Source organism: Myotis yumanensis, unplaced genomic scaffold (genome assembly GCF_028538775.1).
Source record: "Myotis yumanensis isolate MYYU_CA2020_CCGP unplaced genomic scaffold, mMyoYum1.0.hap1 SCAF_1, whole genome shotgun sequence".
NCBI classification, from domain to species: domain Eukaryota; kingdom Metazoa; phylum Chordata; class Mammalia; order Chiroptera; family Vespertilionidae; genus Myotis; species Myotis yumanensis.
Window position 1 is genome coordinate 183,622,166 of NW_027223752.1, and position 26,547 is coordinate 183,648,712.

General features: G+C 38.7%; 1 protein-coding gene across 6 annotated transcripts in view; it reads left to right on the forward strand.

Moving 5' to 3' along the window:
* MAPK10 (mitogen-activated protein kinase 10) overlaps positions 1 to 26,547 on the forward strand; it is a 280,579-nt gene that overhangs the window by 166,382 nt on the left and 87,650 nt on the right. For all 6 annotated transcript variants that reach the window (XM_070393316.1, XM_070393324.1, XM_070393300.1 and 3 more), the window contains one exon: positions 25,438 to 25,567. In XM_070393316.1, the coding sequence (XP_070249417.1) occupies positions 25,438 to 25,567 (130 nt within the window). The remainder of the gene's footprint in view (positions 1 to 25,437; positions 25,568 to 26,547) is intronic.

Here is a 26,547-nt window from a genome sequence, read left to right on the forward strand (position 1 = left end):
TCGACATAGAAATTATTCTAGGGGGTGACAAAAATATTCAGTCTATACCAAGGTCTGTGGTAGACACCCCCTTATTTGTCAAACAGATAGAACCTGTGACTGACTTCTGGTCAATAAAATATGGCAGGAGTGATGGGATAGTCACTTCCTTCATTAGGTTATGTCATAAGAACTCTACCTTATGAGACTCAGTGAGAGATTCTCCTGCTGGCTTTGAAAAAGTAAGTGGACCATGAACCTATGACCCAGAACTAGCCTGTAGAACCGGGGTGGGAATGTCTGGCCTGTGGGCCATATAAGGCCTGTAAAATCATTTGGTCTGGCCCTGCCAAGGCATTGGGTGAGTTAATTAAGTGTTTGACCAAATATAGCAGGCTAATTTTAAGTCAATAATTTTGTATGGACCTTGAAAGATATTATAAATATCCAAATGGCCCTTGGCAGAGAAAAGGTTCCCCACACCTTCTCTAGAAGCTGTTAGGAAACTTCTGGATGAGAGCTGGTAAGGAAATAGAGACCTTCATCCTACAGCCACAGAGACTGAGTTTTTTTCCAACAACCATGTGAACTCAGAGGAGAATCTTGCACTCTCAAAAGTTTCTTCAGCCTGACAACACATTGATTGTAACCTGTGACACCCTGAGCAAATGATACAACTACACTCCTAATTCACAAAACCTCTGATATAATGTTTGTTTTTAAGCCATTAGGGTTGGGGTGACTAATTATGCAGCCTGTAAAATTAATACAAAGTCATCTCACTTATTCTCCTCAGGCTTCCTCAGGCTTCCCTAGTTGTTCCTTATAAGCTCACTAGAGGCCCGGTGCACGAATTCGTGCATGGGTGGGGTCCCTTGGCTTGGCCGTCGATCAGGGCTGATCAGGGCCGTCTTGCCCAGTCCCAATCAGGGCGATCGGGGCCAGCCAGCTGGAGAAGGGGTGTAGGAGAGGTACCAAAGGATGTTGGCCAGCTGCGGGAGGTTGACTGTGGGAGCGCACTGACCACCAGGGGGCAGTTCCTGAGCACCTGCCCTCTGGTGGTCAGTGCGTGTCATAGCTACCTGTCAGTCATCCAGTCATCTGATCATAATGGTCACTTAGGCTTTTATATGTATAGTCTAGAGGCCTGGTGCACGAAATTCGTGCACGGGGGGAGGGGGTCCCTCAGCCCGGCCTGCACCCTCTCCAATTGGGACCCCATGGGGGATGTACCTATGGGATCAGGCCTAAACTGGCAGTTGGACATGCCTCTCACAATCCGGGACTGCTGGCTCCTAACTGCTCGCCTGCCTGCCTGCCTGCCTGCCTGATCGCCTCTAACTACCTCTGCCTGCCTGATCACCCCTAACCAATTCTGCCTGCCTGCCTGATCATCCCTAACTGTTCCCCTGCTGGCCTGATCATCTGTAACCGCCTCTGCCTCAGCCCCGCACCTGGGACCCAGAATTCCCTCCTCCAGCTGGCTGCAGGCACCCAGGACCTGGGCTTCCCTCCCTCTGGCCGACGGCAGGCACCTGGGACCCAGGCTGACTTGGCCCAGCCTGGGTCGCAGCTGCAGGGGACCATGGGTGGGCAGCTTTGCCCGGGCCACAGCCGCAGGCACAGGCGCCTGGGACCACGGGGCGCATGGCTTCTCTCTCTCCTGGGCCGCAGCCGCAGCTGCTGGTGCATGGGCCCATGAGCGGCGGCTTTCCCCGGGCCCAGCTTTGTCAGGAAGGATGTCCGATGGTCACCCAGAAGACATCTGGTCTAATTAGCATATTACATTTTTATTAGTACAGATGAGATCCTTGGAAGAATGGTGCCTTGGAAATGTGTAAGACACACCTATATTCCCAGGTCTGGAGGATTTTAGACAAGTTTATGTGTAATGCTTACTGAGTCACTAACTTGTTAGGACTAGAAGTATGACATTCCACATAGATTTCAGCCTACACTCTCCCACTTATTAGTGGTGCGAGCTGGAGCCTCTTAGAGCTTCCCTTTACTTATTTGCAAAATGAGACTAATTAAGACATATATCATAGGATTATGCGAGATTGTATATGGATTTAAAATGCAAAATGTGTGTAACACATATTGGATGCCCAATAAATTCTAGTTCTCTTTCTTCCTCCCCAGGACCAAACCAACACACACACTGACACACACACACACACAAACTCACACACACACACATACACACACACACACTCACAAACATGTGTGCACACCCACACCCACAGACATAAAAAGAACTGGTGACAACTTTTTGATCTGGAAAAAAGGTTATTCTCTATTCTGGTCTGGTACTGATTGTTTTTCTAAGTGTGAATTATGTTTATCTATTTTTCATCACCTCAGTATTATATCAAAACATTGGGTAAATTCTACAGAGCTTTGTTTTCTCCCAATAGTGGTTTAAAATATCTGGGCCTATGCCCTTGTTCCCATAGGAATGGCTTCTCTTTCTGTTTGTTAATCTCTCTTTCTTGCATGCTGTGACTGATAATCTTTACTGTCACAAAAAGGGAATGGTGTTTTAAACCTCTTTTGGTCAGAAAGAGTAACTGAGTAGTGTTTAAATTGAACACAGAAGTCTCTCTGCCCCCTACTAAGATATGGACTTCATGACACAATTTCCTCAGGTTACAACAGTTCAGGGGATTGGTTATCTTGTGTCACTACATCTGAGACATATGATGTACATAGTAGCTTATTCAACAAATGTCTCATGTTCACCATGGGACTATACTTTTTATACTTTTTTGTAAGATACTAGCATCATTTTTTGTGTGTAAACTATCCTTTTTGTAAGATGGTTTAAGAATTTCTTCATGTAAATCTTGGTGATTAAGCATGCTGAGCTTGACCTGTGTGTTTTAGTGTGGCTGAACTCTTTAGAACATGGGACAAAATCTTATAAACCTGGGTCACGAATAAGCTTTGAGATTTGGATATGTTAATTTCACCCTTAGCCTCAATTTCCTTATATCTAAGTAAAATGAGGGAATTGGTTCAATGATTACAATCTTTCAGTTAAAAATTAGCAGTCTTGATATGTAGACCATGTGCTATTTATAGAAATGCACAATATGCTTTTTTCTTCCCTTTTGAAAATTGCTGCTGACAAGCACAGTGGTTTTAGCATTTTGTTTGAAGTATTTTTTATGCATCTGGTAGGAAGCAGAGCTTGGGAGCCTACAAAGTAATTACCAAGTCTCAAGTCTCTAGCAGCCAATAGTTAGTTGTGTGTGTGTGTGTGTGTGTGTGTGTGTGTGTGTGTTAGTTATGGCAATGGGATAAAGGGAATGGGTAGAGACTAATGTCATTTTCAAGATTTGATGAGTAATTGCCATTAACTGAAGTTCAAGTTAAATATTTTAAATCTAAAATTTATCTGACAAAGGACCTTTTCTACTTAGTGCCATGAATAATTACACTTAGAATGCATAGGAGGGGAATGGTTATTGAATCTAGAGCTAGGGACACTTAATTTGGAGAGAGGTTGAATTTTCAGGGACATAAAATCTTCAAATATTTGAACATACCTGTCTGCGTCTATAAATGAGTAAACTTACTCAGTTTGGCTCCAGAGAACATATATGGGATTAGTAGGAGTTAGAGTCTGGTTCGATTTAATAAAGAATTTTATCAGAGTCAGAGCTATTTACTAATGGGTTGTCTTCCTTTTGAAGGTGTAAAAACTGATAGTTTTAAAGCAAAAGCTAGCTGAATAATATATCTCAAGGAAGTTGTATTTTACATAAAATTGTACTTATTTGTGGAATGTTGGATTAAATGAAATTTTAACTTTTCTTCCCATTCTAAGTTTAGGTAGTTTTTTTGTTGCATTGCAAACATTATTTCACAGTTATCACACTTTTCAGCAGAAAACCTGCTCCTATAAGGTGAATAAGTTAGTCTTATATTTAGGGTTGGACTCCGTTATCTCTTCAACTATTCACACGTCGGCAAAGACTGAATCTCAGATGGAGCCACAGTGAAGATGTCTGGCTCTACAGCCAAAATATGAATCTAAAATTCTGGCTACATATGCTGGATTAATACATGTTAACACCCACAAAAAGAGTATCTGAAAGTTCGAACTCTTCTCTAAACACAAAACTGTAGACACATGTCTTAGTCTATTTGGGTTGCTATAACAAAATATGATAGTCTGGGTGGCTTATAAACAACAAATATTTATTTCTCGCAGTTTTGGAAGCTGGGAAGTTCAAGATCAACAGGCCAGTAGACTTGGTGTCATCCAATTTATGAGGACTCTGTATTCATGACCTAATCACCTTCCAAAGGCCCCACCTCCATATATTATCTCATTGGGCATTAAGTTTTCAACATATGATTTTTTGAGGTGAATTGTTTGTCCTAGTTATTGGTTGTATTCTGTAGACTGTTTTAGCTATGGGCATGTGAAATTTTATATTATGGACAAGGTATATCTAGGATTTGCTGGGCCTTAAGTTTATAAGAAAGTTTTAAGAAAAATCACAAATATAAAATAAATAAAGAAAATTATTTTTTAGAATAAAATAATTTACATGAGGGAGGGTAAGGATAAATAGGTGAAACCCAGAGGACTTTTAGGGCAGTGAAAATGCTCTGTGATGATATCAAAATGATGGATACATTTGTCCAAACCCATACAATGTACAACACTAAGAATGAGCTATAATATAAACTATAGGTTTGGAGAGATAATGATATGTCAATGTAGGTTCATCAATTGTAACAAATGTACCATTCCAGTAGGAGACGTTGATAATGGGGGAGGCTGTGGGTATGGGAGGCGAAGGGAAATTTCTTTACTTTACCTTTAATTTTGCTGTGAACCTAAAACTACTCTACAAAAGCAAAGCCTTAATAAAAAAATAAATTATTTGAAAAAAGTTACAACAAATTGCAAATTGTTAAATAGCCCACAAATACCACAGAATCATAAAATCCAGAAAAATAATATTTTTATTAATGAATTGATATAATACTTCTTTTTACTATGTTTTTGGCTGAATACTCTTTGAACATGTCTTCATATAACAATTACTTGGTACTATCATTACTTATAGAGAAAACAATAAAATTCAGTCTCTCTCATCATAGTTGGTCAAAACGTATCTTTTATTACTGATAGTTTAGAAAATATTTTTTGGCTTCACAACTTATTGCTGGTGATGTCGGATATATGTTTAGAATTGTCAAATTTGGGATAACTCTTTCTAGCTCCTTTTATATATGGGCTGTACTAGTTGAAAAAGTTGTTCACAGACTACCTTCTGGATTCATGTAGTATTTCAAACCTTGCTGTGTTGTTGTTTTTTTATTATCACTACCTTTGTACCCACATACTTTGAGTGTCAGGCAGTGTTCTAATTGGACCCAATATTCTTGGAAATCATACCTATACTAGGAAAAGTTGCAGTGACTTAAATACATAAATGACTTTGAAGTGTATAATAACCCACTGAACCCAACTAAATATATTCCCAACTTAATTTCCCCTTAGTCAGGTCCCAAAATGTTTGTAACCACTTCAATTCTACCTGATGTACAGGGCAGTTGATGTAAAAGAGGCTGGAGTATAAAGTGGTCTTAACCTTAGAAAATTGGTATATAAGCTGCGTAAGACTTGCTTTTTTAAACCTTATACAGGGTGGGGCAAAGTAGGTTTACAATTCTAAGTGCACAAAACACAGTGTTTACTCTTGTATTATCCATTATTAATTAATGTATTATTTTTCATACAAACCTACTTTTGCCCCACCCTGTATTATTTGTAAATCAAGGAATCAAAGTTGGGATTAAGCACAGAAATAGTAGAGGCAATTTTTTGCTGAACTACATGACAAAATCAGTTTGACTTCATAATCTTGAAAATGCATTTTAAATGGTTATTACAGTCAAACAAAAGTTTCAAAAGTCATATATGCTGTGGACCTTCAATAAATAAATTTACTTGTTTAGGTGCATTTCCCAATACAAAAAAAAAATGTATTCTGCTTTAATTTTCTTTTCAGCAGTCAAGAGAGGGTAATATAAAGTCATTATAAGGATAATTACTATAATATTTAGTATTTTAACTCAACATGGAGCAGCAATAAAATTACCAAAGAATTGTATCCAAGTTTTATTGAAGTATGAAGGATTATTTAAATTGCTTATTAACTCATTATTTGAGACTTTTATGGGCTAGAATAGTACCTTGTTTTCTAACTAGAGGTAGAAGAAAAATGAGGTGACCAAAAGGTGTTAAGGTCTAGGTTAGTATTCTAATAGCTTTATATTTGATAATCCCTTTTTGATCCAATGCACTTTGATTTTCTTCATTACTCTTAGAAAATATTGTTGACTGTGTTTCCCAAGTTAATATTTCAGTCTTATTTAATAATTTTTAAATCCTCACCAGAGGATTTTTTTCCCATTGAGTTTTAGAGAGAGTGGAAGGGAGGGAAGAAAGGAGAGAGAGAGAGAAACATGGATGTGAGAGAGACATCAGTTGGTTGCCTCCACATGCATCCTGGGATTGAACTTGGAACCCAGGTATGTGCCCTTGACCAGGAATCAAACCTACTACCCTTCAGTGCTGAGGCTGACACTTTAACCGCTGAGTAACACCGGCCAGTGTATTTGATAGTTAATGTCAGCATTTATGTAAAATTCTATTTGTATTGTCTCATAAACAACATGACTTAAAAATATTTAGTGGCAAACTAAACACTTTTTAACATGAAAATTTTACTTTAGTTACTGACCTATAAACAGGATTTATGCTAAAACAATTGACTAATTGCATTTTTTGGCACAACATCTTGCCAGTAACTTGATCATAAAGTTGTGGGATTTCCTTTTTTTCTCATTTTCTACCTTGAAACTGCAATAAAGCTAGAGTTTATGATATAAACTGGAGAAGAAATATAGCTTTGTTTTAAAAATACAGTGACTAGTACAGATGCTAAGATAAATCCGTAGCTAAGTAGATATTTCCCTAACTATGCTGTTCAAAACTAATATATTAGTTTTGACAAGCAGTTTGGATTTTATTAAATTCTCAAATGCAATGCCACATTCTACAGTGATAATTCTTTATGTTTACTATTCTCTATATTTCTACTTGACTACTAAACTTTCTGTATGCCTGTTAAGCTAGATAATAAACGTAAAGCAAGCAAAAATACCCATTAGATTTTGCTTGTATGTGTTTTCGATGATCAAATTGAAGCTAAATTAACTCTCAATGAAAAGTTTCATTTCTGGAAGAAGTGATGCATTTGATTTGATATTAGTACCTTGTTTTCAATAATTCTTCAAACCCACAAGGACCTACAGATCTACAATTTGTCATCATTGCTCTGTTCCTGACCACCTGCATGTACTGTTTCCTCCTTACAGAGCTTGGATGTTCTGTCTCATATTATGACCTATCCTCTAAATAAACTCTCAACTCTCTTCTTTTTTCCTTCCTGGCAAAACTCAAATTCTGGTTAAGTCTAACTCCTCTGCACTAAGATAGATGAACATGGTTGGATAGAAAAACATTTAATTGTTTTGACTGTTCATGCCTACATTTAAGACCAATAGGATGAAGTGGGCCTTTGTTACTGCCCAGGATCGCTAGTCCATTCACATTTCTACCATCAGGTGACAATTTTATCCCTTTACTTTTCCCGCAAAACTTTTTCCTCTTCTCCAGCTAATGATCTTGCTTTCTATTTTGCTGCAAAACTAAAAGCCAACGGAAATGAACATCCACAAGCTCCCCTCCACCACCATATCTACCTATATACCGTCATCTGAACCCATGTAATCTACTTTCCCATGTTGCTCTGCACAGTGTTTCACCTCATGTAAACTAATTCCTACACTTTGCATCTAGACCCCACCCCATTTCACCACTTCCGCCAATTATCCTCTTTTCTATCCTACATATTTCCTTAACATTAGACCTTTCCATGATCATCTAGTATTTTCTTCTCTCATTTTGGACATATTTCTAGTTTGTATTTTATTTCTCTATCTTGTATTCTCCAATATTTGAGTATAAGAAGCTTAACTTGTACATTTTTGTATCTATCACAATAAATATTAGCCAGTTTTTGCTTAACTTTGTAATATATGACATGATCTGTTAACATTTAAATTGAACTTTCTTCTATGATGTCTTTTACTTTATCCAAATAAAAACATCCAATACGTAAAAATAAAGATATGGTAGAAGATCAGTAAATGTTTGCTGAGTGAATAAAGAGATAACTATGCAATAGCCTTAAGTGAGCTTGATTTTCAATGAGTATCAGTTCAACTTAACAAAAGAAAGGCCGTAATAGAATTCTATTTCCTTATAGTGCTTAGCCAAAAGACAGAGGTATTATTTTTATAACACCAGAGGAAACAGACTAGAAGTGGTCAGATGGTTTCACTTATGTATTAGTATGGTGTTCCAGAATAAGATGATTAATAGAAAATGCTTAGGCACATGTGTGCACGCATGCACACATACAAGCATACATACATACACAATGCTTTCATTTTTACCAATGACAGAAAGAACCTTTGTGAGAAGAGTCTTTTACTGTTAAAGTGAATCTTGTACATTGTGACCTTTCTCTAAACTCAGGGTGCCTCACAAAAGAGAACATAAATACATCTCTTTTGCATTTTGGTGCTTATGAGTGTTGGGTACCTTGTGTTCCTAAACTGAGTACACACGATACCACAAAAGCAGGATGCAGTGGGAGGGCTGCTAAAACCAGCTGGTCAGGAAATTTATTTGAGGTTAGTAATCAGGCTGTTAATGACATCAGCTAACAGGAAGAAGTGAAGAGTACAAGAGGTGGGTATACTTGATTTAGGAGTAAAATCAATACTTGTCTTTGATTGGTGTGGTACTTTTTTTCATAGCTATGTAAAGAAATCCCATTATGTAGTCTCAAATGCCAATTTTCTATCATAGTTTAAAATTCTCAGGGACATAAGCTATCTGAGAAGAATACTATATAGACCAAAACTTGTCTGAACAATCATGTTTGTTTTAAACTAACAAAGAACTACAAACACTTACAGAATTTGCTATCTATTTATCTGGTTTTACCACATTTCTCAAATAAATTAGTCTTATAAAAAACAATTTCGTGATTTTTCTACGGTTTTGGTTTTTAGTATTTACTGGAAGTTCAATTTTGTTTCTGTTATAAACACAAAGAGTAAAGCTTCATTAGGAGAGAAATTGACCCGCGGAGCATTCATGTACAAATTGTTTTGTGAGTTATTTAACCATTCCGTGCCTCAGTTTCCTTAGCTCTAGTTCACCAAATGTCTATAAAAATACACCAAGTTAATATTTCTATCTGTCCAGAAAATAAATGCAAATTATAGTTATTATCATGATGTTATTTTCCTGTTATCACTCTCTCAGTTATCTAAATAAATGTTAATTAACTATTTGTTGATCAAATATATAAATGAATGAAAGAATGAACTAATGGTAAGATTACAATCAGAAAGGCTGGAATCTTAGTGTAATGGCTTGCAAATATGTATAGTTTTTGCTTTAATAATAGGGAAATTGTAGAAAATTCTAATAAATTCCAGATTTTTTTGTTATATATTTATAACAAAAATGTTTTACCTTTCATTTCAAAATAATTGCAATGTGTGGAAAAGTTGCAAGAATAGTAAAAATAGCTCTAACAAGACTATAATAATACTCATTTCATATGGTTTTAGTGAGGATCAAGGGAGTCTAAAATGTCAGGAACTATAGAAGCAAATGAGTGGGAGAAAAACTTCTTAGAACTAATAAATACTGATTGTTATTAAACTTTTCTCTTTTTTTTACTTGAACAATAGGAGTGATAAGAGTGCCTAACTTACAAAATTATTGCATGCATAAAAGTTAGAAACCCAGGGCTTTTCCAGCTTACATTAATAGCAGCTCAAGGATGAAATCCAATCTTGGTTTCTAGGATTACTGGAATACACTACAATAAAATCAAAATGACTTATGTTTAGTTCTTTCTCTTTTTGTTTTTTACCATTTATTTATTTTTATTCTTTAATAGTCACCATGATGTACATGACAGCCCTAGGACTTACTATTATTATTATTTTTAATTTTTCTTTATCGTTGAAGTATTACAGATGTTCCCCCCCCCATTAACCCTATCCTCCTCTTCCCTAGGCCTTTACCCCACTATTGTCTGAGTCCATGGGTTTTGCATATATGCATATAAGTTCTTTGGTTAATTCCTTCCTGCTCCCACTCCTACCCCCCTCTCCCCAATTTCTTTGAGAATCCTCAGTCTGTTGCATGCTTCCCTGTCTCTGGATCTATTCTGTTTTTAAATTTATTTTGTTCATTATATTCCACATATAAGCAAGATCATGTGATATTTGCTAGTTCTCTTTTGAGCTAATGTCAACAATTATATCACCTGTTCCCATTTGGGATTTACCTAGGCTTCAAATCAATAGTGAGGATGAATCTAGTTGATTTTGCTAAAGTGAACCTGATAAATGATTTGATAATTGGAAAATATTTACTGGTGAAAGTCACATTGTTGTTATATAAAAATGGTAATAAAATTTTGGTAAAAAAGCAATACCCAGTCCATTTTCAAACTGGAGTCTCTGTGCCTCAGGGTGGGGGCTGGGCAGGGAGGGGTGCAGGGCAGTGGGCCAGGAGTGCTCAAGCCCCACAATAAACATGGCAGGTCTTCCTGGAACTCAGATTGCAAGTGAAGATTGAAATGTTGATGGGGAAATGAGATTTTAAATTAAAACAAACATGGATACATATGGAATTAAAATACAGATTTTTACATGAATTTAAAGATGAAGCATAATACTTACATACTTTAAAACTATTTGACTCATGTTTATAAAATTCTGAGCTATAAGTTCACTCTGCTCTACTATTAGGAGTGCTTCAATCATCAGTTTACTTGTTTAACAAGGACTTATGTAGGGTCAACTATATGCCAGACGCTAAACTATACTCACAATGCAGAGGTGAACAATACTCGCATTGCAGCATATTTATAATACCCAACAGATGGAAATAAACTCAGTGTTCATTGATGGCTGAATTGTTAAAGAAAACATATATTCTCCCTGGCTAGTGTTCCCAGTGGTTAGAATGCCTGCCTGTGCACCAAAGGGATGTGGATTCCCAGTCAAGGGCATGTACCTGAGTTGCAGGTCTGATCTCTGGCCCCAGTTGGAATACTTTCAGGAGGCAACCAATTAGTGTGTCTCTCTCACATTGATGTTTCTCTTTCTCTCTCCCTCCCTCCATTCCATACTATCTAAAAATCAATGGAAAAATAGATGATTAACAAAAAAAACACAAAATAAAACAAGAAAAGAAAATGTATACATAATGGAATATTATTCAGCCATTTAAAAAAGTAAATCCTGCCATTTGCGACATGAGTTGATTTTGAGGGCATTCTGATGAGTGAAGTCAAATAGAGAAAGACAAATAGTATATGATTTACATGTTGAATAAAAAATAACTGAACTCATCGATACAGAGAGCAGATTGGTTTTTGCCAGAGATGAGGAGCAGGGGAGCAGAGGATGGGTAAAGGTGGTCAGAGATCCAAACTCCCATTTACAAATAAGTAAGTTTTGGGGATGTAATGCACAGCATGGTGACTATAATTAACAATACTGTACACTTGAAAGTTCCTACAAGAGTAGATCTTAAAAGTTCTCATCATAAGAAAAAATGTTTGTAATTCTGTATTAACTATACTTGTAATCATTTTGTAATATATACTTATATTAAATAATTATGTCATACACCTTAATATAATTTTGAATGTCAATTATATCTCAATAAAACTGGGGGGGAAAATGGTGCCCAAGATTCATGTGGCTCCTGCCCTTATGGGACTTACAATTAAGCAGTGGTATTATTATTTTTTTTAAGTGAGGCTAACTTAATTTTCATAACAACTTTATGAAGTTTTATAAGTTATTTTCATTAATACTGTTATAATCAAGAGTTTTCTGATAAGTGCTCAAATTAAGCAGGATTCTCAGACACAAAATAATATGGCAGTGATAGCCCAATTTAGATATAATGGGACTGAGAATGGTGAAGTATGGGCTGAAAAGAAGCACGCATTAATGAGAAAGACCATTTAAGGGGCAGTCTGTAGTACATGTGACAACATGGTAATGGAAGTGGAGTTAGACTTGGTTTGTATCTGAGTCACGGCACAAAAAAAAAAAAAGAAAAAGAAAAGAAATAGTTTCAATTTAGTGGATCGGGAAATATACATTGAAGGTAAATAAAAGCCATCTTAATGGTTGGATAAGGGGAGGAGATGCGAAAAGAGTAAAATTGAGTTCCTTTCTAAACTTGAACAAATGGGTATATAAGAGAAAGATTGGAGGAGGGCAATTTAACATTAAGAGAGAAATCAAAGATTTGTTGCTTGGGGACTATTAATTTTCAGGTCTTTCCGAGTCATCAAGTTAGAGGTGTTCAGTAGACAGTTATATCTGTGAGTCAGGAGTTTTGAGAAAGATATTTTAGCTAGAGATAATGTTTTGGCATCTGTGTAACATAGCGTTATTTTAAAATAGCTGCCCAGTTTAAACTTTTGTCTCCTTTTGCTTTTATGATGCCCTCTTCCTAACATTTAAAGCTCTGGAAATAAATGCTTAGCAGTTACAAATATAATTTCATTTAACAAACACATAGGAGATACAGAGCCAAATCCTTCAGGATTTGGGCCATTAAGGAACACAATAACTATAAGGAGCACAACAACTTGGAGGATAAAAAAACAAAGCAATAAAAGGCAATATATAAGTACACCATAATGATGGTACAAATACAAACTGTTGCAGAGAGAGTTCAATTTCATAAATATTAGCATAGGGGAAGTGAATAAAGATAAACAGTACACAAAGAGGGCCAGAGTAGCAATGAAGGAAAGAAGTCCAGGGGGGCATAAATAATAGCTAATACACATTTTTAGATGTACCTGTTGGGAGATGTTTGAGGCCATTCAGACTGGGAGGGCATTCATAAAGCCAGAACCCTGTGCTGGTGCAGCCTTGGCCTTGGAGCAAGAGAGAGTAGGCCCATGGGCTGGGCAATGACGTTTATTCCTGTTATAATTGTACGTCCCATGTGCAGGAACCATTTGTGATTCTTGTGGGTCACTTAATGGGTCTCATCAATTTTGCAGGTGTCAAGACATAGTAGCAACCTGTGAGCCAAAGGAGCATCTTACTGTCTTTAGTTTATTAATTTTAGACAACACCTTCTTTCCACAAGGCCAACTTGAGTCACTGTTTCAGAGTAGTTACTTGAACAAATAAAGGTGATGTGCTCAATAAACTTCAACTCCATAGCTAAATGACATCATCCAGGCTCTAAGACTCACCTGAGTTGCCATGTAGATTTAGAGGGAATATCTTGTTAAAATAAAAATATTTAACTAAGTATGGTGCCAGGTGGGTACTGAAAATATTGGGAGGATCACTTTGTAAATTATATGATTGTCTAACCTCTTTGCTGTGTACCTGAAACTAATTTAAAATAATACTGAATCTAAATTTCAATTAAAAAATAAAATTTAGCCGAAACAGGTTTGGCTCAGTGGATAGAGCGTCAGCCTGTGGACTGAAAGGTCCCAAGTTCGATTCCGGTCAAGGGCATGTACCTGGGTTGCGGGCACATCCCCAGTAGGAGATGTGCAGGAGGCAGCTGATCGATGTTTCTCTCTCATCGATGTTTCTAACTCTCTATCTCTCTCCCTTCCTCTCTGTAAAAAATCAATAAAATATATTTTATAAAAAAAAATAAAATAAAATTTAACAATATTGAATATAAATCACACTTTAAATTTATTGCCAGGAAATGACCAAAGGTAGGTCTGTAGCAGTAACCTTGGAAAAGTGGTCCCTTGCTTCTGCCTCTTTCATCTTATAGAAACAATGTGTAAACCAGAAGCACAGTGGTCCTGAGTGGCAGGGGACCATATGAGTTATCTCTAATTTAGGGATGTAAACATAGTGCTATTGAAATTTGATTAACTTAAAAATACAAATAAAATTTATTATATTCATTGCCTAAATATTAAAAATATAACATGAGAAAGTTATTCTTTTTTTTTTTTAAATATATTTTATTGATTTTTTACAGAGAGGAAGGGAGAGAGATAGAGAGTTAGAAACATTGATGAGAGAGAAACATCGATCAGCCGCCTCCCGCACATCCCCCACTGGGGATGTGCCCGAAACCCAGGCACATGCCCTTGACTGGAATCGAACCCGGGACCACCCAGTCCGCAGGCCGACGCTCTATCCACTGAGCCAAACCGGTTTCAGCGAGAAAGTTATTCTTGATATGTCCTCATGTATTTTAATCAATTGAAGCTTTCTGTCCAGCCCTATCTGTCTGTAATAGTGTTTCACTGCTATTTTCAGAAGAACTCATTTTTTACATGTGATTTTATTATTTTTAACCTTTTATAATTTCTGGAAATCTTCAAAACTGCATAATATGGTTACTAAATTTTAAATAACTAGTGACACCTTCAATATAGATCCTAATATTTTTATTTAAAAAATAGTCTCCAAATGGGCTAAGATGCCTGATAAGAACAAATATATTCTCAATTCTAGTTTATTTTTGTATTATTACATACCAGTGACCTGTCACACGAAATTGTGCAAGATCTGGGACCGCTCCCACCCCTCTCCATGCCATGGGACCACCCCGAGTCCCAAAATCCTGCCCTGCATGGCTGGCTCACCATGGATGGCCCTGAGTCCTGGAGTGCCTCCCTGATGCCTTGCCTCTGGGCTGTGCACAGCAGCCGCTGGGCCCTGCCTGCGCAGCATGCATGCGGGGCCGCAGAAACCCCAGCGGAAGCTGCGCAAAGTGGCCACTGGGACCCTGTGCCCCCACACGGCTGCAGGAACCCCGGTGGAAGCTGTGCAGAGCAGCTGTTGGTCCCGCCCCCACTGCCCTGCCCCCACTGTGCGCGCCACCGTCTTATGATGGCGTTATGGCATGAGGGTCAATTTGCATATTACCTTTTATTATATAGGATAAGTGGTTCAGCCCAGGTTTTTTTCACAGAAACTGCCCTCCTTCATTTAGAATTCCTTTATCAATTATTAATATTGTAAGACAGAACTTGTCAGAGAGGTTGCCTATATATATGATCTTGTTAATGTTTTGCCAAATTTAGATATTGGAAAAATACAATATTCTGATGAAGTGCAGCATAAAAATATTCTAAAATTAGGAATTCCATCAAATCCTGTTGAGAATATAAACATATTATAAAATTAGAAACTCTATCTAAAAATTATTCTTACAAGTTATGGAATAACTTAATTCCATACTTATGGAATTAAAAATTAAATCTTGTCCTTTGAGAACTCAATATTTGTTACGTTCAGTTCCTTTCTTGCCACATTTTCTTTCAGTACATTTTAGTGTGCTTTTATTGCAAGTTTTGCTTATTCCCTAGAAGTTTCAAGAGCTAAAATATTGTGGTACTCCATTTGCTGAATACTATGATTAAAGATTTCCAAGTGATTTTGCAGAAAAAAAATGCATCTAAAAATTAGGATGTGTTTACAAAAAGTTGTTCTTCAATCAGAATTATGAAGGATGCCAAGAAAATGGGGATTACCTTGCTGAAGCATCTTTATTTATAAATTTTTTTATATTTTAATTTTAAATTACAGTTTACCTTCATTATTATTTTATATTCATTTCAGGTGCATAATATAGTGATTAGATAACCATACACTTTACAAAGTATTCCCCCTGATATTTCTAGTACCCCCTGCTATTTCCAGTATCTCTGTTTCCATTGAATCTGTCAATTGCTTTGGGTAGTATGGACATTTTAATAATGTTAATAATTCATGTTAATTAATAATGTTAATTTATTAATGTTAATTCCTATCTGTGAGCATGTATATGCTTCTATTTCATTTATTTGTGTCTTCAATATTTTTTCACCAATGTCTTACAGTTTTCAGAGGATAGGTCTTTCACCGGCTTGGTTAAATTTATTCCTAGGTATTTTATTTTTTTGATGTAATTGTAAATGAGATTGTTTTCTTAATTTCTCTCCATGATAGTTTATTACTGGGTACAGAAATGCACCTGATTTCTGGATATTAATTTCGTATCCTGCTCCGATTTCTATGGTGATGATTTGTTTAGCATGGTTCCATATCCTTCATCAAGTCTTTGTGTGATATCCCCATCACTAGTTTGCTGAAGAGCATTAAGTCATAGCAGTTCAATTTCTAGTGTTTGAAAGAGCTCTGTTTTGAGGGCTTGGCTTTTAAGCCCCACACATTACCTAGTTTCAACTGTGTTGTCCATCAAGTGCAAAATGGTTTTAATAAGAATCTATGTAACTGGGCTTGATCATTTAGGTTAGTTTGTTACACAAGTGAAATGACTTTTCTTGATGTTGAGCTCTGAGTTTTGCTATCTTCATCTACCATTGGACCCTGCCTTTTACTTAGAGAAAGATCCAGGTCAGCGGTTCTCAACCTGTGGGTCGCGACCCCTTTGGCGGTCAAACGACCCTTTCACAGGGTCGCCTAAGACCATCCTGCATATCAGATATTTACATTACAATTCATAACAGTAGCAACATTACAGTTATGAAGTAGCAACGAAAATAATTTATGGTTGGGTCACAACATGAGGAACTGTATTTAAAGGGCCAGAAGGTTGAGAACCACTGATCCAGGTGAACTTCGTGGTTTATTGCTGTATTTAACCATGAATTACTGCTTGTCAAATGTTGTATTCCACAGAAAATACATTTGGAGATGGTGATCGCTTGTGGGAGATTTATTAGAGAGTGTACTTGGGGTTAATTCATGTGAAATAGAAGGTAAAGAAAGCAGACAGAAGTTTAGCTGCAATGCAACCTCAATAGAAGCCCTATCTGACCCTCCCCGGAGTTCCGGAGCCTGAGTCGGGGTGTGGCCAGCCTTTTATAGTTTCATGTTCAATAGTCACTGAATGAAGGCTGCCTATGAAGAGGGCAGAGGCTGTACCTAAAGAAGAATAAGAGCTGAGGGATGTCTGTAGCAGCACTTCCAGCTGCTGGGACAATAAGTCATTTATTCCTGAAGGGGAATCTTAGCATGCATCACAGCACCTACACTTCCCTTTGATGCACTTAATGCAGTTCTATAATTGGCTTTTTCCCCCCTCCAATATGCTGAGAACATATTTGCAGAAAATCAGAAGCCAAAAGTGCTTGGGGCTTACAAAAGTTATAATGTATCCCTGAAACCTGGATATGCCTACTTCTAGACTTTCTGTTATATAATTAATGTCTTTATTACTTAAGTCACTATTAGTCAGAGTTCTATTACTTGTAATCAAAAGCATCCCTAACAATATATAACCAAAATGATACAGCCAATCTATTCAAAGATAAAAATAACCAATCAAAAAAAAAATCCCAACAAAAAACTCAACAAACAAATAAATAACCCAAAAACTATTGAGTTCTGATGGGGTGAGTAGGGAGGGTCTCTACTGAGGACACTTGGGCTGAAAACTGAATCACAGGATAGGGCCAGGCAGGAGAAACAATCCCAAAAGCCTGAGGCAGAGGTGAGTTCGGCTAGTTCATCAGCATGGCTGTCAATGGTGGAATCAGTATCTCAGTAGTAATGTTTGGGCATGAAAGTGAGATATTTGAGGGCACTGGGTGCACATTTCTTTATAGTTTTCAACTAAGGTCCAGGCCTCTAGAAAAGGTCAAAGTGAGAATGTGGGAATACAGAAAAAGAGCAATAGAGGTGCAGGGGTACATCTCAGGACAGAATTTGGTTTGTTGGGCTATAGCTTATGATGTTTCAGATACTCCAATGACACTTTTAAAAAAATTCTTTATTGTTTAAAGTATTACATATAGTATTACATATGTCTCCTTTTCCCCACATTGACCTCTCCCCAGCCACCCCCACCCCCCAGCACATGCCCTCACCCCCCTAGTCTGTGTCCATTGGTTATGCTTATATGCATGCATACAAGTCCCTTGGTTGATCTCTTACCACCCCTCCTCCCATGCCTTCCCTCCAAAGGTTACTTCATTTCATGTTGTCCCAAAGCTCCCTTAGGCTCTCCTCCTGCTTTCTAATTTTTTTCTACAGTTGCTGCTCAGATTAGGTGTGTTTTTCTGCCCTATCTTCTAACTCACTAATTCGGTCGTCCGCTTCTTCTAGTCTACTGTTGAAACCTTCCATTGTGGTTTTTTTTTTTTTATTGTAGCTATATCATTTTTTAATTTCCTCTTGATTCTTACATAAGTTGTTGATTTTCTCATCCATCCAGTTTATGAACTGTATGACCCTTACTCTGACATAATTTCTTACTGTACAGAACCAATGATGCCAATGTGAAGATGTATTTGCTAAACTGCTGCCAGTAATCACTCAGGAATTACAGAAAACGGGAAAGACTGTAGTGTCAGCCTGGGTTCATGGCAGGAGACAGGAACATTTAAAGTAGGCAGAGATTTAATACGGTAAATTGGGTGCTTGCAAAATCATTGGAAGGCCTAGAGAGGTGAGCTCTAGTCTGGGTTTCCCAAATGATTCCCAGACATGCCAGAGCAAAATCATCAGGAAAGCTTCTACCTCTGAGACCATGGAGTTTCCAGGACATCTGATTGTAACAGAGGTTTGGGTATCACAGAGCTGAAACTGTGCACTCAACACCTCTGCTGTCACTACTCCATCGTGCTAGTGACTGCGCCCTGGAACCTGGAGTCCACCGCAGCCTGTGCTTCAACTCCTCCTGCCAACACTCTGGAGAGTGATGTCAATCTTTGCTTCAGAAGAAGATCTCACATCTCCATGAGACCTTGCTTGCCAACCAAGCAGTGTTAGGAGATTACCACCCTCACTTCTGCCTACAAATCTTTCATAGTTGCATCAGTGTCACAGGACCTTATTGGAATCCAGAGCTCTAGCTGTAAAAGCATCTGGGAGTTATATATTTAACTCTTAAGTCTCCTTGATGAAGGAAGACATGATACAAGGTGGCAAAATGGAATTTCAATGAGCCAAACCACAGCATACCACACAACTGTATACAGGCAACTTTCCTATTCTTTCAGAGGTAGGAAAGAGATGATAAGAGATATCTGTTGACATTGGTTCTCATATTGGTTTAAAAAGATACCCTGTGAGCCATTAATCACTAGGAATAGGGAGTTCCTTAAAAAAAATCATACTGGATAGCTTATTAAAGTGATAAGTAATAGAACTATATGGCTGTAATGTATCTAGATTTTAACAAGGCTTTTGCCTCAAACTTTTATATCATTGGGCAAACTTGTGAAATGTCAAGATAGTGGTATAGTTAAATGGATTTTAATTAATAGACAGATTAAGAAATGCTGATCTACACTAATAAAAGCCTATGTGGTCATCATGCCCTCATGCCATCACGCCCTCATGCCGTCACGCCCTCATGCCATCACTACCCATCACCAGGAGGCTACGTGCACAATGGGCATGTGGGGGTGGGCGGGACTGCATGAGTGGCGAGGTGTGTGGGTGTGCAGGGACTTGACCAGTAGGTGCACTGGGGGAGCAGATGGCGGCTGCCACTGACCAGGGCCGGCCCGAGGCTCAGGCAAGCCGCCGATGGTGGCTGCCACTATGAGGGCCGAGGCTCAGGCAACGAGGGCTGGGCTGAGGCTCAGGCAAGCCACAGTGGCTGCGAGGGCCAAGGCTCAGGCAGCCTCGTGGCTGGCAGTGGCAGCAGCAGAGGCGTGATGGGAGTGTAGCCTTCCCCTGATTGCTGGGTCGCCTCCCACAGAGGGAGGCCAGAGGCAGCATGAGCGAGGGGGTGCTGGGGACAGTGCCTTCCCCAGATCAGCCGGTGGCCTTCCACAGAGGCTAAGCCATCAGTAGGACATCCTCTGAGGGCTCCTGGACTGTGAGAGGGGGCAGTCCAGGCTGAGGGATGCCCCCATCACCAGTGCATGAATTTTCATGCACCGGGCCTCTAGTTAGTAGATAAATATCCAGTTATAACACACACTATAGAAATTTATGTTGATCTTGCCCTGCATTACACAATGACTCCAGCAAGGACATTGACTTTTAAAACTAGCAATAGTCATTATTTCTTGAGTGCTCATTCTAGATGAGGCACTATAGATACATGAAATTATTATTATCTCCATTATAAATATGGGGAAACTGATGCCATAAAGTGCAAGTGGGTTGCCCATAGCTTTGTGTCAGGTAAGCAGGAGTACTGAGATTCATACCCAAAATTGCTTTTAGAAAGAGGTCACAGAGGGAGGGAGAATGCTACAACATTTCTAGGAGAAACTGGCCAGTGTCATAACTGCTCAGAAAGCAAGGAATTGCCATTCTCAGTTATCCCACCAGAAGTCTAGGGCCGTCCCATTATCTTGCAGGATCTGGTCAGTATCTCTCAGACTGAAACTCATATTGACAAGCTTCACTAAAAATTCACATATAAAACCAGATGCCAATTTATTAAACTATGAGAAATGTGACAGTCAGACTGACCAAATACAGACGTTATTCTTGCCTGCAACATCTGAAAGAGAGCCTGATAAGCAGAATGTTGATTGCAGAGGATGGAATCAGACTGAGGAGACGCTGATTAGAATGCTAACAGGCTGCAGTCTCTGACATTCACAACAGGAATGCAAACATCTGCTGGCTGGCAGGACCTCTGATCTACCTGGGAGGCAATCTCTTATTTGGCCAGGCAGTGTCAGAATTTGCCTTTCTAACTCCTTTTTATACACTTTTATGATTGATTGCTATTCTTTCTTTAGATATTTTAATGATTTTAACTAAATTGTTTTGGATTAAAAGTTAGTGGTGTTTTTCTCTTTAAGGTGACTATTTTGATCAGTTTACTGCTGGTAAAATTGCTTAACCTTAAAAATTATAATTTCTGGGAGAAACCAAGATGGCGGTATAGGTAAACACCGGAAATTGCTGCCTCCCACAACAACTTCAAAAATACAACTAAAAGACAAAACAGACATCATCCAGAACCACAGGAAGGCTGGCTGAGTGGAAATTCTACAACTAGAAGGAAAGAGAAAAGCACACTGAGACTCAGAGGAGGTGCGGAAGTAAAGTGCAGAGGTATGGAGGCGCACGCGGTAAGGGCTGACAACTGAAGACACGGCTGTCTTTTTGAATCGGGTGGGAGTCACAAGCCCCCAACTGCTCTGAACTCCAGTTTGGGGAAGTCTCTGGGGACCCAGACTCATACGGGGAGAAACTGGACTGTCTGACAGCAGGCAGAACTTGGAACTTGAGGGCGGCTTTCTCTCAGAGGTGCTTGCAGAGATTACCGGGACACTGAGACGTGGGGCCTCTTAAGGCAGGGCTGAAGATCAACCATAGCTGTTTGCTCCGCCCTATTGATTCCCTGAGACCCCGCCCCACCCAAGCTGTGGCAGAGGCTTTTGCATATGAATGCCCTGGCCCTTTGCAATCTGAAAATTACCTAACAAACTGAACCTGGGCCAGACAGACCCAGAACTTCCAAGAGAAGGCCCAAGGCCCCACAGCAGCTTGCATTGCTTCACAGCTGGGCCTCATCTGGGCACCTTCAAACCCCAAACAAAGAAGAGGAATCTGCAAATCTCTCCGTAGCTCCTGCTGGGTAGCCTCAGCCAGGGGCTAAATTAGCACCTCCTTAGATCCAAGAGCCAGTGTACCCAGTGGTCAGAGTGGGACCATCCAGATTACAACTCCTCAGATCCATAAGGGACACACTCAGGGGGCAGACTCAGTGAGCATCAAGCCCCACTGAAGCAAGTCTTGCCCCATAAAGGAAGGGTGTCTCCAGCCCAGAAGTTCTCCCACCATAGACACAGCTGATTCTCACAGCCAATTGGCCCAGATGTCAATTCCTCCCAGTGATACCTACAACAATCAAGGATTAACTACAACAAGACTGTGCACACAGCCCACAAAGGGGTGCACCAATAGTGTCTACCTCAGGTAATTGGGGAGGCTGAGCCATTGGGCCCTATAGGACACCTAGAACACAAAGCCACTCTACCAACACAGGGAAGTATAAAAATGCGGAGACAAAGAAACAGGTCACAAATGACAGAAATGGAGGAAAGCAAATTACTGGATATAGAGTTCAAAACCACACTTATAAGGTTTTTCAAGAATTTTCTAGAAACCGCCGATAAATTTAGTGAGACTCTGGAGGATATGAAAAAAGACCAACTAGAAATTAAGCATACACTGACTGAAATAAAGAATAATATACAGAGATCCAATAGCAGACTAGAGGATCGCAAGAATCAAGTCAAAGATTTGAAATACGAAGAAGCAAAAAATACCCAACCAGAAAAACAAAAAGCAAAAAGAATGCAAAAATATGAAGATAGTGTAAGGAGCTTCTGGGACAACTTCAAGTGCACCAACATCCGAATTGTAGGAGTGCCAGAAGAAGAGAGAGAGCAAGATATTGAAAACCTATTTGAAGAAATAATGACAGAAAACTTCCCCTATCTGGTGAAAGAAATAGACTTACAAGTCCAGGATGCACAGAGAACCCCAAACAAAAGGAATCCAAAGAGGACCACACCACAAGACACATCATAATTAAAATGCCAAGGGCAAAAGACAAAGAGAGAATCTTAAAAGCAGCAAGAGAAAAACAGTCAGTTACCTACAAGGGAGTACCCATAAGACTGTCAGCTAATTTCTCAACAGAAACTATGCAGGTCAGAAGGGAGTGACAAGAAATATTCAAAGTGATGATTAGCAAGAACCTACCACCAAGATTACTTTACCCAGCAAAGCTATCATTCAGAATGGAAGGTCAGATAAAGAGCTTCACAGATAAGAAAAAGTTAAAGGAGTTCATCACCACCAAACCAGTATTATATAAAATGCTAAAAGGTATTCTTTAAGAAGAGGAAGAAGAAAAAGTAAAGATAAAAATCATGAATAGCAAATACATATCTATCAACAAGTGAATCTAAAAATCAAGTGAATAAGAAATCTGATGAACAGAGTAAACTGGTGAATATAATAGAACCAGGGGCATAGAAAGGGGATGGACTGACAACTCTTGAGAGGAAAGGGGTGTGTGGGTGCAGGAAGAGACTGGACAAAAATCATACCCCTATGGATGAGGACAGTGGGAGGGGTAAGGGCAGAGGGTGGGGTGGGAACTGGGTGGAGGAGAGCTATGGGGGGGGGGAGGGGAAAGAGGAACAACTGTAATAATCTGAACAATAAAGATTTAATTAAAAAAATTCTAATTTCTGTATTTCCAAATCCACTGCTATCCTTGTGCACTACCTATAGGCTGCAGGTCCATCTGATTCCTTTACCTAGTCTACCATTGATAAGTTAACAAGAACAAATAAGAACAAAAGTACCAGTGCTGACATACAGAGTTAAATAGCAGCGCAGCTTTTTTTTGTTGTTTTTTTTTAAAGACAGCATTTTCATTTCACATACGCTCACTGTGAGTCAATGATGTGCAATGTGTGGTTATCAAGAAGCCAGGGTAGACTTCCCTGTATTAACTATGTCAACATAATGAATGAGCGACTGAGTTTCTGAGAGAGTTGATAGCCTTACCCTTCACTGACACTCCATGCCTAGAGTAGCAATGTTGATTTAGTGCAGGGCTCACATTTTTAGATGATATTCACAGCCTGGAATATATTCTGAGGAACTGACCAGATGGAGATGGGCTTTGAAATCACATTCTGACAAATGGTGGTAGGGACACTGGTGATATTTAGCTTAAGGAAGAAAAGATTTAGGAGAAAAGCAAGAAAAGCTTAGTGTTATTGAGTGCTTCTAGGCCAGCCAGGCATTGTGCTCGGTCTTTTAAAGGCTTCAAGCATTGTGGGTCTATCATAAGGAAAAGGAAATGCTTCACTTTGAGTTGCCCTGGAAGGCACGGCAGACAGTGATCAATACATCCCATGGAAAGACAACTCTGCTTAGTAGAATAATGGCATTTATAACTCTCAAAGCTGATCAACAGCAGAAGGAGCTGCCTTAATGTTAAAGGGGCTCAAGTTTTTGGAGATGCTCAAGCAGAGACTGGTCAGACTTTTGATGGAGATATTTTGGAGAGGCATGGATCAGAGGAACTCTGAGACTTTGTCCTGCCTTATCCTGTGAGTGCATCGTTATCTTACAACACAGTTATCCTTTTTGTTTGTCTTTCAGTTTACTGGCATTAACCTTAAGTTGTAAATGTCACTTCCAATTCAGTAGATTAATTGTGGGGACACTAGTTGCTATGTCATTCCTGGAAACTAAGACAACCTTTCCTGGCAACTCAGACAATTCAGCACAACTTAGAGTGGCAAGGACAGGAAAAACATTTGTGAGTAGGTCATTAAGTATGATAGCAAGAAGAGACCAACTTCCTCATTTGTCCCAGACCCATGTATTCTGAGAATGGGAGAAACAGGACCATATATTGTTTGTTTTTTCAAAGCATGGTAAATGATCATTCTCAAATAGTTTGAAAGCTTCAAATATAAGTGGCATTTATTTCCATGTTTGTATTTAAATAATAAATATTATTGATGCGTCTGAAATCCCCTCTGATTGCATCCTCTGTTTTGAGCTTTGTTAGAGTTAATGAGGGAACTTTGAGTTTCAATCAACTTGTGCTTTCATGGCAATCAACATCACACCTTAACAACTGGTACCTTTGAATGGGGAAAACATGAATGTCCACATAAAATAAGCAAAGAATGATGAACCTAGAGAAAGCCTAACTGTCACATCAAACTAGAGGAGAATTGCAAGCCTAGAGAGATGAAATGACTCACACACAATTACATGGCTAGGGGGGAAGCTGAGCACATACCTTTCTTTTCTTGTCCCCTCACTCACTGATGCAATTATATGTTGTATTCTTGCCATGATTCCTTTTCTTTCTTTCTTTTATATTTATATTCTTGCAAGTAGAATTTTTTTATATTGGTCACTCATATCTTCTCATTTTTAAAAAAAAAATCTTTATTGTTGAAAGTATTACATGTGTCCCCCTTTTTACTCCACTGATTCCTTCTAGCCCTCTCCCCGCAACCCCTGCCCGCCCACTCCAGGCCTACATCAACCTATTGTTTATGTCCATGGGATATATGGATATACGGATATATATATATATATATATATATATATTCTTTGGTTGGTCTCTTCCCACCCATCCTCATCTTCCCTCTGAGATTCAGCAGTCTGTTCCATGCTTCTATATCTTTATTCACAGCCTTGTTGATCTGTGATGTGAGGAGAGAGTATCTGAATAGTATTCTAATATATATATATCTCCAATATCCTTAGTTCTGTAGGCAGGAATTCTAAGGAATCTTTTGTTTTTAATCCTGAATTTTTCTTGGATCTCTGCAGTGCTGCATATGATGCTGTCCTTGACAGAAATGTGGCCATTAAGAAGCTCAGCAGACCCTTTCAGAACCAAACACATGCCAAGAGAGCTTACCGGGAACTGGTCCTCATGAAGTGTGTGAACCATAAAAACGTGAGTTGTTCTTTTTAAAGCTCTGGTAGTGGGAGGTTGTGAGATCGGGGAAAGAAAATTAGTATGCCAACTTGAGTAGGAAAAGCTTTCTTTACTTTGCAATTTGTCTTTAAGGTTGTTTATCCTGTCCATATGCTACATTTAATTTCATTGTCCTCATGGTAGCTTTCTGCTTAAAAAATCATCTAAAAACCATATGGCATGGAGGGGATAAATTTGGTGGATATTTCCCTGTTATGAAATTAACCATATTTGGTTATTGTGCTCCAAATTATGTGGAGAGCTCCATTCTTCTCCAAAATAAAAACAAACAAAAACAAAAATATCCTATAGAACAATAGGTTATGTTTCTTTATAATTTCAATTTAATTATTAGCAGATGAAGATTTATATCTCCCTTTTCTTTTACCTAGAGTCTGGTAGTGGCCTCCACTTGTTCAGTGCACATGCTGTGCTTTGGCAAATTGTTTTTGTAGGGCTGCACAGCCATGCAGGGGGATATTTGCAAAGCACTTCAGAACAGGATCATCAAGAACATTTCTCCTTGGAACTCAGTAGGGTTCAACCATAATGGGACTTTCTTCACTTCCAAGTATAGGCTTCTTTAACCACAGGCAAAGGCCACTAGAATTCTTTCTATGTTTTCATTCTTCTTAGTAAGGATAAATGAGAGATAATTCATTGTTGTAGTAATGACTATTATTAAGAAATAAAATATATAATAAATATAGTACATATAAATCTAATCTAATAATAGACAAACAGGATAATTGACCGTACCTTCGCTACACCTCCCATTGGCAAATCAGCGAGATATGCAAGTTAACTGCCAAGACAGATGGTGGTTAATTTGCATACGTAGGCACGAAGCAGAGCAGCGAAGGCGCTGAAGGCGGCTCTGGCCGGAGCAGCGAAGCTGCTAAAGGCGGCTCTGGCTGGAGGAGCGAAGGCCTGGGTGTCGGGTGCTGGAGGAAAACCAG